Here is an 18,818-nt window from a genome sequence, read left to right as displayed (position 1 = left end):
CTTTTTTTAAACGTTGTATTTATTATGCACTGTATGTTTCAGGTTTTTTTTTTTTTTTTAGCTGAAAATGTTAATGCGAAAATATGACTTTCCCCCGCGTACCACCAGAGAGCGCTCGCGTACCACAGTTAGAGAACCACTGGATTAGAGTATTCAAAGACATGAATAGCTAAAATGCAGAAATATAATACTGTAGAGCTCGTTTATATTAAAAGGTGCATTGATTTTTTTTTTTTTTTTGAAATCATCAAATGTGAATTGATTAAAAACAAGTCTCTTGTACCATATTAATCATTTTCACCTGGGAGTCCACCAAGAAGGGGAATTTATTTCCAAATACATGGCAACTTTTTGCTGATAAAATTAATGGTTTTGGAGTTAAAAAAAAAAAAAAATAGCCAAAAATCATGAGCTCCCACCCCCTGGGCCCCCACTGGCGCTCTGCCCCTGGGCCCCGCTGGGAGCCTGCGGCCTCCAAACCCCCGGCTTTTTTCAGACTTTTTAAATATTTTTCATTCTCATCCCTGGAAAAGTTCAGATGAAATCAAGCCATTTGAGGCGAATTGGTCCGCATCTGAAAAAAATTGGCATTTGGATTTCTTGGCAAACATTGATTTTTGTGACGTCGCATGCAGGACGCCTCTTTCTGGATCCTACGTCAGCGCTGGTTTGTTTGAGAAAACAACCTGGTGGTTTTCTGCAAATTTCTTCAACATTATTGTGTAATTATTAAAATGGTTAACAGCTGTATCGTAGGAGAGTGTAGCAACACCAATCTTGATGGGATTAGCACTCATCGTTTCCCAAAAGACCGGACAATGAGAGAGAAATGGGAGCGCTTGGTCTACACAGGCTGTGCACTGAAACCGTGCAAAGCTCGCACAGCCTGCTGGCGCTTCCACAGGTAACGTCACGAATCTGGCTCCAGACTCCCTTGGGATTTTTCCAGATGTGTTTTATTATTTTTTTTTTTTCAGCTGTAGACAGATGGCCTTGTGCAAAATTACCCTTCTGGATGAGTGTGTAAAGGGACGTATTTTCATATATTTAAAAAAAACAAATAAATATGACCTAAAACATCAAAAGATTTTCACACAAGTCCTAAAAGTAGATCAAGAGAACCCAGTTAAACAAATGAGACAAAAATATTATACTTGGTCATTTATTTATTGAGGAAAATGATCCAATATTACATATCTGTGAGTGGCAAAAGTATGTGACCCTTTGCTTTCAGTATCTGGTGTGACCCCCTTGTGCAGCAATAACTGCAACTAAACGTTTGTGGTAACTGTTGATCAGTCCTGCACACCGGCTTGGAGGAATTTTAGCCCGTTCCTCCGTACAGAACAGCTTCAACTCTGGGATGTTGGTGGGTTTCCTCACATGAACTGCTCGCTTCAGGTCCTTCCACAACATTTCCATTGGATTAAGGTCAGGACTTTGACTTGGTCATTCCAAAACATTCACTTTATTCTTCTTTAACCATTCTTTGGTAGAACGACTTGTGTGCTTAGGGTCGTTGTCTTGCTGCATGACCCACCTTCTCTTGAGATTCAGTTCATGGACAGATGTCCTGACATTTTCCTTTAGAATTCGCTGGTATAATTCAGAATTCATTGCTCCATCAGTGATGGCAAGCCGTCCTGGCCCAGATGCAGCAAAACAGGCCCAAACCATGATACTACCACCACCATGTTTCACAGATGGGATAAGGTTCTTATGCTGGAATGCAGTGTTTTCCTTTCTCCAAACATAACACTTCTCATTTAAACCAAAAAGTTCTATTGTGGTCTCATCCATCCATAAAACATTTTTCCAATAGCCTTCTGGCTTGTCCACATGATCTTTAGCAAACTGCAGATGAGCAGCAATGTTCTTTTTGGAGAGCAGTGGCTTTCTCCTTGCAACCCTGCCATGCACACCATTGTTGTTCAGTGTTCTCCTGATGGTGGACTCATGAACATTAACATTAGCCAAATGTGAGAGAGGCCTTCAGTTGCTTAGAAGTTACCCTGGGGTCCTTTGTGACCTCGCCGACTATTACACGCCTTGCTCTTGGAGTGATCTTTGTTGGTCGACCACTCCTGGGGAGGGTAACAATGGTCTTGAATTTCCTCCATTTGTACACAATCTGTCTGACTGTGGATTGGTGGAGTCCAAACTCTTTAGAGATGGTTTTGTAACCTTTTCCAGCCTGATGAGCATCAACAACGCTTTTTCTGAGGTCCTCAGAAATCTCCTTTATTCGTGCCATGATACACTTCCACAAACATGTGTTGTGAAGATCAGACTTTGATAGATCCCTGTTCTTTAAATAAAACAGGGTGCCCACTCACACCTGATTGTCATCCCATTGATTGAAAACACCTGACTCTAATTTCACCTTCAAATTAACTGCTAATCCTAGAGGTTCACATACTTTTGCCACTCACAGATATGTAATATTGGATCATTTCCCTCAATAAATAAATGACCAAGTATAAAATTTTTGTCTCATTTGTTTAACTGGGTTCTCTTTATCTACTTTTAGGACTTGGGTGAAAATCTGATGATGTTTTAGGTCATATTTATGCAGAAATATAGGAAATTCTAAAGGGCTCACAAACTTTCAAGCACCACTGTATTAAATATACTGTATTGCTGAGTATTTGTTAGGAAACCTGTATATTGAGAATTTCAAGACACATTTATATTATATGATGTGGATTTTTTTTTTGGGGGGGGGTCATCGCCCAGCCCTGGTTCACACTAACACATTTTGTTCTGTCTTTCTCAGGGTGTTTGCTGATGATCCTGGTCAGATGCTCTACATGCTGAGCAGGTAAAAATAAATAAATAAATCACACTCCGGTCTCACACACCACCTCCCAGTTCAGACTCTCAAAATTGCTGGGTTTCATGTGACGCCACATCCACCTCATTAGTTATTCAGAACTTTCGCTGGTGGTCGACCAAAGCTCGGTTGACAAAGCGTTTGTACGGAGAAGGTGCATTACTCGCATGAAAAATGCCTTACGCTTGCGTTGTTTTAGGTTGTTCGAATCGATCAAACCGTGAAACTGATAAGTTTCTTCAGGGTTCCCCGTGAGCTAATGAAAAAGGGTGAACGAACACAGGATTTCACAAAAAGACGTGGAGAAAGGTGGCTTTCGAACCTCTCAGTGAAATTGAAGGGAGCCGAGTCGAAGCGCGCTCGAGTTTGCAGTGATCACTTGGTGAAAGGTTTGTATCTTCCTCTCAGCTCTGTCCTTAGTGTTTTCCAAGTACTTTTCTTGCTATGTGTCGTTATTTTACGCTACTTTTTTTTTTTTAGTCCCGAAGCACTAAAGTCCCCAGCTGTTTCTTTGTTTCCTCCTCACAAAGTCCATACGCATGAAGGTCGCAACAAAATTCTTCCTCAGCCGTACAGTTACAATGCGCCGTGATCACTTCTCCGTCCTGTTTAACTAAGATCCAGGTCTTTAAAGGGGTTTCTGATGATCTTTGTGAATGATTTAGCTGAGAGATAAGAGCCAACACAAGTCAGAATCAAGCCAACTGTTGCTTGTTTGCACTTTGTTGTCAAGACGTGAACGAAAAGCTTAAAAACATACTTACACGGGCAAAAACAATCCAGGATTCATTCAGCAGCGACTTGATCCCGAGGTCCTTTACCCAAACTAGGGCTGGCGAAAACTTAAAAAAAAATCTTGACCGACCACTGAGCCTCATTAGCCGGTTAAAGTCGGTTAACCTATGAGTTTAAACAGGGATGCAAACAGCGTGCCTTTTAGTGGATGCCACCTTTTTCACGGCTGAATCGTGCAAAGATCCGGTTTTTTTTTTTTTTGGGGGGGGGCGTTGGCAGGGGCTTCAAAGTTTGGGAGAATAGCAGGGTACAAATAATTTACAGCAGGGTGCAAAATGGTAAAATGTCTGCCCACGGCAGACATAATGCACGCAAAGCGTGCAGGGACATATATATATATATATATATATATATATATATATATATATATATATATATATATATATATATATGGCGGCACGGTGGTGTAGTGGTTAGCGCTGTCGCCTCACAGCAAGAAGGTCCTGGGTTCGAGCCCCGTGGCCGGCGAGGGCCTTTCTGTGCGGAGTTTGCATGTTCTCCCCGTGTCCGCGTGGGTTTCCTCCGGGTGCTCCGGTTTCCCCCACAGTCCAAAGACATGCAGGTTAGGTTAACTGGTGACTCTAAATTGACCGTAGGTGTGAATGTGAGTGTGAATGGTTGTCTGTGTCTATGTGTCAGCCCTGTGATGACCTGGCGACTTGTCCAGGGTGTACCCTGCCTTTCGCCTGTAGTCAGCTGGGATAGGCTCCAGCTTGCCTGCGACCCTGTAGAAGGATAAAGCGGCTAGAGATAATGTGATGTGTGATATATATATATATATATATATATATATATATATATATATATATATATATATATATGAGAGAGAGATAAGCAAGTATGAATTTTTCATGGGGCGGGATGGTTTGGAACAGGCCATCTAAAATTGGGATAACATTTACCCGGGACGGGTATTTGAGGCGGGTTGTCTAGCTTAAGCTTGATTAGCGTTGTTACGCACGCCAGTGTTTCCCACAGAAATTTTGGAGACTATGGGGGCAGCCCATGGGGGAGGTGCGGGGGTTGTTTAAAATTGAGTGATGTGTTAAATATTAAGTTATAACTGAAAAACTATTGATTAAAAAAACAAAGACACTGAGAAATGGTCCTATAAACAACTTTACCAATATAAAAGATTACCAGGACTACAAAAATGCAGAGAAATAGGCTTTACTTATCCAAATGCACCTGTTGGTTCAAAAGTTAAAGTGCAGAGAACCTCACAGCACAACATGAAGTTACCTTAAAATATAATATAAATGCCTCAGCTTTCATGTAAGAAAAAAAAACTATTAATACTAGTACTGTGTGCAGGCAGTCTCTCCTGAAGACTAAATTAAACAATAATTATAAACTAATAAAATAAATGGCTCAGGCTTCATAGAAGAAAAAAACGATTTGAACAGAATCTCACAGTATGATGCTGAAGCTGCATAAACAATGGAAAATAAAATACCATTTTGGCAAAAACGTTGGCATCTATTAATTTCTTGTATTAAGTAAAAAAAATATGTTGCCAGATACTGCTGATGTTTTACAGCCCAAAATATGTTCAAAACCCGCCAAAATGCACTTAAAACCGCCCAGATTGGGCGGGAAACCTCCCAATCTGGCAACACAGGCGGCAGTAATGGCTGCACTCGTGTCGAGGATGTAAACACAGTTGACGCGGCAACGGACATACATGACATAGTGGATGTAATTTACATTCACAACTTTTTTTGCTGTCAGAAATATTTAATATTACATTTTGTGACTCGACTGACAATAGCCGGCGGCATAACGAGCCATAGCCGGCGATTTGCCGCCGGTGACCGGCTACTTTTGAGACTGCTGCGTTGGAGGGAGTGTCTGAATAATTTCATCAGAGTAAATTCTGTATGCTCAAAGGAAAGCAATCGGATCTGCACGATTCAGCCGTGAAAAAGTCGGCATCTGCGCCTTTAGTTTGTGTGGAGAGAGATGATCTGCAATAACATGCATTGTTGGCTACAGACCGAAACATACTTTCAGAATGCACTGGCCAAGGCAGGACTAAACTCCATGTGCCTTCTAATAATAATAATAAAAAAAAAAAAAAAGAATAGTAATTTGTAAGCTAAAAAGCCTGTGTCTACACTTTTTTCTTTCGCCGAGTGGCAGCGGGAGGGCGGGACATGACTGAATGGGTGTTTCTGATTTGTTAGCTGTCTTTAACTGGGGCAGGAGGGCGGGACATGACTGAATGGGTGTTTCTGATTCGTCAGCTGTCGTCCTTACACCGCATGGCACGCCCCAAGCGTTTACAAACACAGAATTCCAAGTCCTCCGCTCCAAAATCGGCAGCTTCAAAACGATTGATTTTTTTTTTAACCGACAACCAAAAAAAAATTAACCGGTTGACATTGATTCGGTCAACCACCGGTCAAACGGTCATCGGTTAACATCCCTAACCCAAACACGTATGAAAAAGTCGTATAGTGTAGCGGCTAACATGAAATTTTCACCAGAATATTTCACTTGGTGAGCAAAGCATGAAAATTGGCACACATGTAGATCAAACCATACTGTTTCCAAAACAATCGTTGGCCATCGCGATTTCCGCCATTTTAAAGATGGCCACCGCCGTTTTCAAAATGGCGTCATTTTCAACAACCAAATTTCCGAAATATGGACACACATCTTTATTGTGGTCGTTTTTTTGGCCGGATTTTCACAATTTTAATGTAGAAGGCTTTGGTTATTATGTGAGTGAAGTTATAATGACTATTCTTTCAAAATAATTCAACCTGGATCAAAACTGTCCAGGAGCATGATAAAAGTTGGATTCAAAAGGGCAACTAAGAAACTGTTGTTTTATATTCTCAAAAAAGTAAATTGCAAACACTACCAGGGCACAATGGTGCAATTTACTGCCGTTAAACTCGGCATGGGGTTCAGTGTAAGCTTTGTTCATTATTGATACAAAGTCTCCCAAATACATTACGATCCGCCCCGTATATACAGGTCGTGATGTCGTATCCAAATTGACGGAGTGTGCCAACGCGGGAGAGCTGAGCCAAGAGGGACGGGGCTAAAAGTCCCTCGAATGGTGTACAGATCGCACGGGAGTTAAATTGCACTGGATGAACGATCGGGCTAGATGTAGGAATTCCATCTTCGAACCTAGTTGTATCCCATATGTTAAAGTGTTATAGCTGTAGGTGGTAAAAGGATAATCCCTCAGCCTTCAGTTATTGATAGTGACAAGTCATTTTCCTTATTACTGCGTTTATTACACCATTTTGAAAATCATGGCAGCCATCTTGAAAATGGTGGAAACTTGAGTGGCCAGCGATGATTTTTGGTCAGGTACATGCAGACAAAGTTTCATGCAAAATTTGGTGCTTTGCTCACCAAGTGAAATATTTTACCAGCTATCCGCTCCACTAGTAAGCCTCCGTACTCTTCCACGCTTTCATCTGTTTTGCGGTGTAGAAGGACGTCTGCAACACCAGATAGTTCGAGATGTCGGGGAACTCGACTGAAGGGTCGTTTCTGAGATCGTATGACAAAATCCTTCTTTCCCAGACTGTAGGGGTCGATTTCATTGCACATAGCAACCTTCTGAATATATCTAAAGCCAGCAGCGGCTTCTAGATTCCGAGCGTACTCTAAGTTATCGCTAGTTGTTTGCACCACGGCAGCCGTTTAGACCACCAGCTATTTCACTTGCGGTAAAACGGCTAAGAAAAGTCACGTGACTGAAACCCAGCAACACCTTGGAGGATGTTTTTAAGAACGGCTAACGCCACCAAAAGTCTTAGTTTCTGTCGTGTTTTTTTTTTAAAGCAGCTCATTTTAGTTGTTTTATTCTTTATATATTTTATTTGTGGTGTAAATTTTTGTTTTAATTATTTATAAAGTAATTGTGATATCTGAGAGGAGTGTTTTTTGTTATAATTAATTTCACCTTATGTCAAGACAAGGTGTGCGCTTTCTCCACCAAGGATACAGAACGTTCAGCCTGGACGTATCAGCCTTTGTCGCGATTCTTATTTTGTCAGTTTATTAAAGGGGAACTAAAAGCAATTTTTTAATGTATTTTTATTTATTTTATCAAAATTCTATTTCTTATTTTATTAAATATGAGTGCATTTTTGATCGCTATTGTGTCGCTGCTATAGCAAGTTATGAGTGTTTGAAATATGCTCTGTAATATCTGTCCATATGTCAAAGCAACGGCCGTAAACGAGATTCGTTGAGACCTGTGCGAGACATCGTAGGTTTTACTTCCGTCCTACAGCGGAAATCAAAGCGACCGACTTCTGCCAGCTTTTCCTGTGTCTGAAATCACTCACTCATTCACTACTCCCTATGTAGGGAATTACTATATAGAGGAAAAAACGCTTTCAGACACTCGTCCGTCGCGCTGGTATTTACGTCATTACTGTCGCACGATTAAAACGTGCCAGATCAGGCAGCTGGTGGGTTTCAAAATAATAAACACGTGTGTGTTTTTGTGATAAATCCATATTATACTGAGCGCATTTCCTACATTAATCAATACAAAGTCGCTGCAGCTTTCAGTTCTTTTAAATCAAGCCTGAATCCTTTCTTCTTTGCTGCTGCCTTTTATTAAATCACATTCGAGAATTTGATTTCAGCGCAGGCGGCATGGTGGTGTAGTGGTTAGCGCTGTCGCCTCACAGCAAGAAGGTCCGGGTTCGAGCCCCGTGGCCGGCGAGGGCCTTTCTGTGTGGAGTTTGCATGTTCTCCCTGTGTCCGCGTGGGTTTCCTCCGGGTGCTCCGGTTTCCCCCACAGTCCAAAGACATGCAGGTTAGGTTAACTGGTGACTCTAAATTGACCGTAGGTGTGAATGTGAGTGTGAATGGTTGTCTGTGTCTATGTGTCAGCCCTGTGATGACCTGGCGACTTGTCCAGGGTGTACCCCGCCTTTCGCCCGTAGTCAGCTGGGATAGGCTCCAGCTTGCCTGCGACCCTGTAGAACAGGATAAAGCGGCTACAGATAATGAGATGAGATGATATTTATTTATTGAGGAAAATGATCCAGTGTTACATATCACTGAGTGGCAAAAGTATGCGAACCCTGAGGATTAGGACTGAATTTGAAGGTGAAATTAGAGTCAGATGTTTTCAGTAAGGGCGGCAAGGTGGTGTAGTGGTTAGCACTGTTGCCTCACAGCAGGAAGGTCCTGGGTTTGAGTCCAGTAGCCGACGGGGGCCTTTCTGTGTGGAGTTTGCATGTTCTCCCAGTGTCTGTGTGGGTTTTCTCCATGTGGATTTCCCAACACTAACAATTTATCCTTTTGTAGTTACAATTCAGGTTGTGCAACATCCATGAAGTTGTTGCTCACTTTATAGCAGCTATAAACAGTCATTCAGTCACTAGATTTTCTTTTTTTTATCTCTCTCATGACGTTAATCCGACCAAAACAAGTGTTGCCAGGCAAAACAAACCTCACCTGGATGCACTTATTTTATACCTATATGTTGATAATGGGGCGGCACGGTAATGTAGTGGCCATGCAGACAGCACTACAAAATGGCGTCCCTACTATATAGCGCCCGATATAGTGAGTAGAGAGTGATTTCGGACACAGGGCTCGTCAAAAGACGCGCGCGCCCTCTTTCGAACGCTGATGTAATCAAGCCAGAAGTTTTGTTTATTTTGATAGCAATCAGGAAAGTTTGAAAAAAGTAGGCAGTAATCATCATTTAAACTGGTTTTTGTGCAATATTTCATTTGGTAAACAGTTTTCAAAATGGCGGCGCTGACACTTCACGTTTCGAAGTCTCGCACAAGTCTTGTGAAGATCGCGCGGATAAGCGACGCCTGCCGTGGACCAAACGAACTAAATTCAACACGGCTAAAAACCGAATAGGCCGATAAGTATAATGTTTAATTGCGATTAGTTGCCGATACGAGTCACGATATAAGGTTACTAAAAGCAAAAACGTAATTGAAGAACATGTTAATTAAGAAATAAAGCAAGTTTAAAAATGACTTCAGTTCTGCTTTAAATCTGCTTTGGTCAAAACAAATGGGAGGGATTTAAAAACACTATGCTGTAACTTTCTGCATCTCGATCTATTTTATTTTAAAAAAAAAAAGAGAGAGATTACACTCCAACAGTTTGTATTGTTGTTTCTACCTGCCAGTAATGTTTTCTGATTAACTTACTTGGTTTTATTTCCCAAATGTCAACACGTTAGCAGTCTTCCAGAGTTGAACACCAGTGTGCAGCAGTGTGGTCTGATGTGTCTTTAGCAACACTTTAAGATTCTTTCCCCCCCAGCTGTAGTTTCTTTTTTTTCCCCCCTTGACAGTTCTCAGTTCAGTACAGGATCCTTTAATCGTCACGAGAAAACATTTGTCGTTTGCATCAATTTCCTGTGCTGTGATGGGATTTGATTTTATGTTGTGATACTTGTAATCTTTTACATCTTTCAGTCAACATACCTCAATTTAATGGGACAGGAAAATAAAGGTTTCCGTAACTACGCTCTTCTTAAAAGGCTTCTCGAAGTGTTTTTCAGAAGGGTCGTTGTTAGGGTGCATCAGTTGCCCTCACTTTCATAAAATCTGATGCGTTTTTGTTTGGGTGTTCCTTTTCACCAATAAAGACATCCTGTAAAATTTTTTGACCATATTCAAAAGTCTAATGGTGGCACCATGAGGTTCATTTTTTGCCAAAAAATGCCTATTTTATGTTTTCACGTAAGGTTTGAATCACAATGTTGGACTCCATTTATCAGAGATGCCTACTAGTACGGATTGGCCGTATTTTGTACGGAAAAGTTACGTAAATACGATGTTACGGCAAACAGTGTTATTCTGTACAGAATTATTATAAAGTCTTAAATTCCAGTGAGTTGTTTTTAAATGTCCAAGCAACTTTTTCAATCCCTACGCGATTCACGGCTATTTATTTTTACGACAACCGCACATGCTGTGCGTGACATGCGCAGATTCCGCACATTTGTTCGCGCTATTTTCGCTCAGCATCACACACGCATGGTACTGCTTCTGAATCGTGGAAATGAAACGCTCAGTATCGGGACGAGTGAAACACAGGTCTCAGGTGTTCCTCCCACGATATACGGTAGAATGGCCGTGCATTACACCCAGTCAAAAGGGCAATGGATACGCGCACTGCAAACTGTGTAGAACTGACATTAACATCACTCATGGTGGTCGCGATGACTGCACGCGGCATGTCAACTACAAAAAACATATGGAGTATGCTGAAATGGCGAGTCAGGCGGAAAGTAAATCTGGGGGGATCCAGCAGTTTTTTACGAAATCTGTGGATGAAAAGACACGGAACGTGACGCGTGCTGAAGCGGTGATGGTTGACCTGTGCTTGGAGTTGAACTTGCCGATTAGTGCCATGAAATGTGAGTTAAACTTATTCAGTTTCTTTTTACATGTCTGATTTTTATTCACTGAAATATCAAACACTGGCTGCACTTCTTTAATTCAAAGTCTTTTCAGTGTTGCAAGTGCAAATGTACATGTAGTCTGATCAAAAACAGAATTTTATGATTAGTGTTGTTGGGATTGTGGCAAAAAATTGATCATTCCACTGTTTTAAATACAATTATAAATGTCATTTTATTCAGTGTCTCTTCTGAAGCATTATGCTGAAGTATTTATATATTGGGAGATTAAGAGAACAATGTCGGACTCTCTTTGGCATGAAATAAGAACATTTTTTTTAATTTTATTAGAATCCGTTAACAGGTAGAACATTTTTCCAGGCAATATAATATAATACTTTTGAGGAGTTACATTCAATACCAATGATTGGTAGTCAACCGTAATGTCTGCAAACAGGGAACACTATTGTATTTATAAAAATGTGATTGTGGCAGTTCGGAGTAGGTGGGTGGAGCACAGAGGACGGCAGGACAGAGATCAGGTTCCAATTTAGCATTTATTGTCACACTTTTCAGTCTAACAGACACACACACACACGACGGGTGTCTGTTCAGGGAAGAGCTCCTCTGCTGTCTGCTCTCCCTCCTTATATAGGGCGCGGTCACTGGGAAGACACACAAACACAGGTTAATTGCTCTCAGGTGTAGTGATTCTGCCACTCACCTTCCCTGACTCCGCCCTCCTGTCACAGACCGGCGCTTGACCACGCCCCCGCTGCCACAGTGATATATTGTATGCTCTAGAAATTTGTTGAGTGGAAATTCAGTTGAGATGGCTGCTCGCATTTTGTTTATTCAATTCACACAAAACAGTTCTTTTTAATAATTTAAATGTTAAACATATTGGTATATACACCTCTTTATAATATAATGCGCATAAATTAATGTTACTGAAAGTCATTCCAAAATACTGAAAAATGTTTTCAAGAATACTGAAATTCAAAATTTGGGGTAGGCATCTCTGATTTATTGATTTCTTGTGAGCCAGAGATCATGTTAAGAACCTTTGCAAGGGATTGAGAAGCATTAATGTGATTCATAATACATTTGTATTGTTTAAAAGTAGTTGAACAATGATTCAACGAACAGCTAAAACTCAAACTGTGCTTGATAATAGGGATGTTAACCGATGACCGTTTGACCGGTGGTTGACCGAATCAACGTCAACCGGTTAATTTTTTTTTTTTGGTTGTCGGTTTAAAAAAAAAAAAAATCAATCGTTTTGAAGCTGCCGATTTTGGAGCGGAGAACCTGGAATTCTGGGTTGTAAACGCTTGGGGCGTGCCATGCGGTGTAAGGACGACAGCTGACAAATCAGAAACACCCATTCAGTCATGTCCCGCCCCAGTTGAACACAGCTGCCACTCGGTGAGAGAAGTGTAGACAGGCTTTTTAGCTTACAAATTACTATTCTGTTTTTGTTTTTTTTTAATTATTATTAGAAGGCACATGGAGTTTAGTCCTGCCTTGGCCAGCGCATTCTGAAAGTATGTTTCGGTCTGTAGCCAACAATGCATGTTATTGCAGATCAGATCTCTCCACACAAACTAAAGGCGCAGATGCCGACTTTTTCACGGCTGAATCGTGCAGATCTGATTTTGTTTTTTTTTTTAGTGGGGGGGCATTGGAGTGTCTGAATAATTTCATCAGAGTAAATTCTGTATTAAAATTATTAAATAAGCAAATGCCGTTGAAATTATTCAGACACTCCAACGCCCCCCCCCCCAAAAAAAATCGGATCTGCACGATTCAGCCGTGTAAAAGTCAGCATCCGCTAAAAGGCGCGGCGTTTGCATCCCTGTTAAACTCATAGGTTAACCGACTTTAACCGGCTAATGAGGCTCGGTGGTCGGTCAAGATTTTTTTTTAGTTTTTGCCATCCCTACTTGATAATATATTTAGAATATGTACTAAAAATGTGTATCTAAGATATTTGGTATACTCTATAAGGTGCCATAATGTTTCATGAAAAGTGATCGAAATTTTGTCATAAAATAGCAGCTTTTTCCATAACTTTGAGCTCCTGGTGCCACCATTAAACTTTTTGAATTTTGTCAAAATATTTCACCCAGTGTGTTTTCTTACCAAAAGGAACATAAAAACAAAAATGCATCATGATCGGAGGAACTTTTCATTTTTAGGGGGCAACTGATGCACCCTAATCATTGTGTAGTTATGGTTCCCACCCAAAGAACTCTGACAGGCCCTGACTATTTATTTATTTTTATTTCTTCTTCTCCTTGTAGATCAGATCATTCTGCTCATACCTGAGCTCGCGGCCTTGTCGTCAGCTGGGAACGCCAATCAACCAAAGATCTGGGGAGGAAAATGGCTTCCCGTCCGACTGCTGCCGCATTTCAACAATCTGTGCCATGGCTCGCGATGGAGAATTAGCACGGAGCTCGTGGCTAAGCGCAGGTTCTGTGTTGGTTGTTATAAAGGGAACTTGTATTACGTTTCTCACTTTGTCTCCTCTGAAAGGAGCTTCTCTTCTCAAGAAAAAAAAAAAAAAGAACGGCAGCTCGGTGTAGGAATGACACTAAAACGCACCCGGTCTGTCCGTCTGTTTGTTTTTAAATCTGCGTGCCTGTGATTGAAGCGAACACTTTCCACCTGCCTTCGGTTTTAACGTACTCACTTTGTTGTCTTGTTTAGGCGTCTGCTTCATATCACAATGATTTTGTTTTTACAGTTTGAGTTTATCACTAGTTCATTGGGGTGTGTTGCGGTTTGTCCAGTGGGCTGTATGAGGTTTTCAGGATACACACTCGATGTTTTTCGTACATTTTTTTTTTTTCATCGCTGCTTACTATGGCGTGCGGCCTTAACCTCGAAGCTAATCAACATTTAAACAATACAGGATGTAACAATGTCGCTACAAAGATCCAACAGGACTCCTTAAAGTCTGATAATGAAAATACTGAACCTTAATGACATTTGTCCATCTAAAGGGACAGATACACGCATTCTTGTGTGACCCTGTTGACCAGTGTTTGCACGAGTGATATATAATATATTCAAATTTTAAATACACACTTTTTTTTTTTTAATGCTCAGAATTTGAGATCAGTTTTTTTCACATGTATAGACGATGAATCGTTTGCCAAAGAAGAGTCGGCTCTTTTGATTCGGCTCCTTTAGGTAGATATCAAGAGTTCATTCATGTCAACTTTTTTTTTTTTTTAAACGTCTAGCTATTCAGTCAGATAAATCTTACAGACAGCAGCACAATAACGTAAAATCAACAATGCAGTGCAAGAGTCAGTTCACTTGCGTTTCTCCTTTATGATTTTACAATAATTGAAATGGATTTAAAGTCACGTTGTTTTGTTTTGTTCGTTTGAAATAACTTGAGCTTTATTTCGGCAAAGATGATCAATCACTCGTCTCCAAAATATCTTGGCTTGGAAAAAGGCCAAGGAGTCGTTTAGGAGTCGACTCTTTTTTTTTTTTTTTTTTTTTTTTTTTTTAGCGAGTTGAAATACTGATTCAGTGAAAAGGGTGGGAAATTCTCATCACGAGCAGTTGCGCTGTGGAAGCTCCGCCCACCCTTGAGTCGTGCGGGGTGGAAGATAACCGGTTGAAGGGGAAAGAGGCGGGGCTTAGTGTCTGAGGTAAATCACTTGTGATAGAGTATTGATTGTTTAAAAATCAAACTGTTAGCTTTTAGCTTGTCGTGTATAACTTGCTGCTGTTTTTTTTTTTTTTTTTTTTTTACTTTTTAATTTAAGTGCTCAGCCAGATTTAAAAAAAAAAAAAAAACTTTTCACATGAAACTCGGATACCAAAGCGAGTTTGTAAACTTCTTTTATCATGATTTAATATTAATTTGTCATCATTCAGCTCTGTTATGTTTCTTAAAACCAATTAATTTGCCCCCGGAGTGTTTAATGTGTGTTTTTTTGTTTTTTTTTTTCCAATGGAAAGTTTCCCAAAAGTATCGCAGCACAATGATTGTTACAATGGTAAAGCGAGCATCGCATTTAACTTCCTCTCCTGTTTCTCACCTGTTACCCGACGTTCACAAAAACAAGTGACAAAACATTCCTTTACACTGCTTAAGTAACACTCTTTCAACCATAAAGTGACCTTTTAACGCAAGCTTTTCCTCAATTTATATCCAAATTTGAGTATGAAGCTACAAATCCCACTGATCGGCTGGAAGGATTCCTCAGCCCACTCCATTTCATCGGTTCCCTGCTCATTAGATTTAATTTCCATTTACTGTTTGACACACCAAGAAAACGTTTTTAAAACCATGGTTTTGTCTAATCCTGTCCTGTACAGTCAGTCGTTAAAGGTGTATAGAGACGTTACGAAGATGGCTCGGAAGGAGTGGAGATCGCTGGTGTGGTTAGCTTTGCTCATTTGCCAATAAAGCAAACACGAGGATGAAAGTCAACCAATTTTCACACTGAATTGTGTTGAGTTCATGGTTAACGAGGTAGCTTTAAAAGCTACGTATATAGCTAGTAGCGTTTTTCAGTGTAACAAATTCTGGCCAGGACACGCCCACAAGTGATAACCGTAACAGTCACGATACACCCACAAGAGACGAACTACAATCGACTCAAGCGAGTGTGAACGTAGAGTTTAGATGATTTCCAATTTTTATAAATTGTAAAAAAAAAAAAGGGGGGGTTAGTTACCTTCAAGACCTCTGACTTTTTGTTTAAGAACTGTACCTGTAATTTCGAGATGAATGAACTCCTAAGTGTAAACCATCCATGTGATTCTGGACTTTTTTCTTTGGAAAATAAATGCTGTATTCCTTTCTTTTCTAATGGTTTGACAGAAGGGTTGTTCCATCCATGATGGGGATTTCCTTTTGTGTTCCACATAATAAACCAACATGCTGTACACGTGAACCGTCTGTGTGTCTGGGTTTGTTATAAACTGGAGTCATTTGAATGAATTTGAATCTTTAGCCAGAAAGTGGCCATGTACATTACAAGAACCATTAGATGTAAACATGCAGCAATTTTTTAAAATTTATTTTTTTTAGACTGTCAGCGATCTAGGATCATTTGGAAACACGAGCACCTGTCGGTCATCATGTGCTACGTTTTTAATATGGGGTCCCATTCAGGGTGTATTCCCATCTTGCTCTTAGGTGGTGTTTACATTAGACCGTATCCGTCTCGTTTTCGTCGCGGATGCACTGTCCGTTCACATTAAAACGCCGGGAAACGACTCCACAGGCGGAACAACTTGAATCCGCCAGGGCCCACGTAGTCAATCCATTACGTATCTGATCCGGTGCTGTGTAAACATTGAGGAACGAGGAAACGCAGTGCTGAGCTCGAGCTGACGTCGACATTGGACAACGTCACTGTGACATCCACCTTCCTGATTCGCTGGCATTGGTCATGTGACGCGACTGCTGAAAAACGGCGCGGACTTTCACTTCCTGCTATTTGTCCCGAATCACTGCTTGTGCGCTTCACTCGCGCGCTCTGTGAGCTGTGCAGGGCCGGAGTGCGCACCCTCCAGAGGGCACTCGCTGTTCAGGGTGGAGTGATTTGGAGCGCAGGATGCCTGCGGAGCCGAGCGTATCCGTGTATTGGCGTTGCTGTGTGCAGGCGAATCGTTTTAAAAACGTTAATCTGATGATCTGCTGATACGGTCTAATGTAAACACCACCTTAGTATTCCCTGGATACGCTCTGGACCCAGACTGCCCCTGACCAGAATAAAGCGCTTACTGAATTATTTTTAAATGGAACAAAACATACTAAACTATGTATTTCATGTTCATATTCAAGAAAACTTAAAGGTACTGACTGCAAAGTCATCTGAAATTTTCAAAAAAAAAATTTCTTGTGCGTGATGTTTTTCCAATGTCTTGTACCGTAAGAACAATATCACGTGGCCGAGATGTCCTGAGGATCACTTTTCTCTGTTCTGGGCCCCTTTTCCGACCTCTTGAGGTAAACAGTAGGCTATGGTCTTACAGAAACAGCCGAACACCAAGAGCTTTAACTAATTAGCATAACTCTGGAACTGCGTCACACCAAGGTGGTGACATGCAGAGAACATCGTGACGACATCGACCTCTGAGAGTTTTGAGTCACAGGGATGTAATTTGTGGTTGACGTTCGCGAATCGATCCGTGAAACAAAAGACGAATATATCTTTTGTTTCTTTCGCTGCAAGGTCAAAATATTAGGTGTATAACTCCATACTCGCTACCGTGGTGTCGAGCCCATGCATTCTAATGCTAAGATAGCTAAGCGCTAGCTAGAATGATTTAGTCATCTAGCCTTGTTTTATCTTACAGTTGCGCTCACTAGGCAGACTTTCCTTTTCTTTTCTGCTGGCTATTAGGTGGACGGAGAGCGGAGTCCACCATGTTTGCCCACACTGACGGACTTGTTTTGGTTAAAAGTAGGTCAAACGCCCCACGGTGGTCACGTGATATTCCTGCTCGTTTGCTTCGGTGATCTCTGGAATGGTAAAATGCGGGACGTGTTTTATCTCGGCAAATCATTTACGCACAGGATCCACGGTGTGTGCAGCAGCGAAACATCTCAAAACTCCAACAGCAATCGACGTACAAGATTTTGCCCAGCATTCAACTTTGCCGTCAGAATCTTTGAACACCCTCTAATGTAATGGTGGTGTAGTGGTTAGCACGGTCGCCTCACAGCAAGAAGGTCCTGGGTTCGAGCCCCGTGGCCGGCGAGGGCCTTGCTGTGCGGAGTTTGCATGTTCTCCCCGTGTCCGCGTGGGTTTCCTCCGGGTGCTCCGGTTTCCCCCACAGTCCAAAGACATGCAGTTAGGTTGACGTGGGGCGGCCTTGAGCAAGATACCGAACCCCTGACTGCTTCCCAGGCGCTGTGTATGGCTGCCCACTGCTCTGAGTGTGTGTGTGTATGTTCACTGCTTCAGATGGGTTAAATGCAGAGGATTTCACTGTGCTTGAGACAAATAAAGGTTTCTCTTAATGACTTAACACATTTTTCTGTCATGATTCTTTCACTTCTCAGTGTTATGTATGAGGTGATCCGCAATGAATAAATGTACAAAAAATATAATAAGCCTCGAAAATATATTAATTTATTGATTTTTGGTCGGGCAATTTTTTTAGCTGCCTAAGAAAGCGAAGGGGTCCTGGGTGACATCTCTGGGTGATTGAATTCGATTTCCACCCGAATTCAGAGAAAAATCCCGTGTCTTGCTTTTATTCGCAATACGGGTGGGGCAAACCTAACGCACCGACTGCTTCCGTCGAATTTGAGCCTCATCCCAAATGACTTCCGCTTGTCTCTGTAGTTCACTACGTAGGGTGCAGGCGCCCCTTCTTGTACCTACTATGTAGTGTACGTTTTAAGGTAGGGGCGATGAATTTGGGTTTCGAACGCTGAGAAGCGAGACCAGACACCACAGAGAATAAACATTGGCCTTACTGAAGTTGATTGCGATAAAATTTACAGATTGACGAGGTTTTAGAATTAATTTTAAGGGACAGAATCGGTTAAATCGCGCCGCTTTTTCTCCCTAAAATGGCGCCGACGATTCAAACTCAAGCGCAGCGCGAGGACGGGCATCGGTAAGTGTTAGCATTTCGGCTAAGCTAACTATTGCTAATTAGTGTAGTTAGCTAACACGTTGAAGCACACTTTGTGACCAATTACTCAAATTAAATATCGTAGAGTTACATTAATAAACATGTTGAGTCGTCAATAATTTGTTCCAGATTAATTCTAAACGGACAAATTACGTGTTTACATAATTAACAAGTGTAATAGCTAGCACAACTTAGCCA

The 18,818-nt window shown here is 41.3% G+C and overlaps 1 protein-coding gene and 1 long non-coding RNA gene across 2 annotated transcripts in view; both read left to right on the top strand.

The window, feature by feature from the left end:
• The window catches only part of LOC132900176 (uncharacterized), a 38,897-nt gene extending 22,978 nt beyond the window's left edge, over positions 1 to 15,919 (top strand). The window contains exons 3-4 of the long non-coding RNA XR_009656760.1: positions 2,777 to 2,821; positions 13,298 to 15,919. This is a non-coding gene — a long non-coding RNA (uncharacterized LOC132900176). The remainder of the gene's footprint in view (positions 1 to 2,776; positions 2,822 to 13,297) is intronic.
• A 2,441-nt stretch (positions 15,920 to 18,360) lies between these two features.
• Positions 18,361 to 18,818, top strand: part of paf1 (PAF1 homolog, Paf1/RNA polymerase II complex component) — a 32,725-nt gene continuing 32,267 nt past the window's right edge. Inside the window, exon 1 of the mRNA XM_060943373.1 lies at positions 18,361 to 18,602. Coding sequence (XP_060799356.1) covers positions 18,556 to 18,602 — 47 coding nt within the window. The 5' untranslated portion in view covers positions 18,361 to 18,555. The remainder of the gene's footprint in view (positions 18,603 to 18,818) is intronic.

The sequence above is a fragment of the Neoarius graeffei genome, chromosome 16 (genome assembly GCF_027579695.1).
Source record: "Neoarius graeffei isolate fNeoGra1 chromosome 16, fNeoGra1.pri, whole genome shotgun sequence".
Taxonomy (NCBI): domain Eukaryota; kingdom Metazoa; phylum Chordata; class Actinopteri; order Siluriformes; family Ariidae; genus Neoarius; species Neoarius graeffei.
The sequence above is the reverse complement of the archived record's forward strand: the minus strand, read 5'-3'. Positions and strand labels throughout refer to the sequence as shown.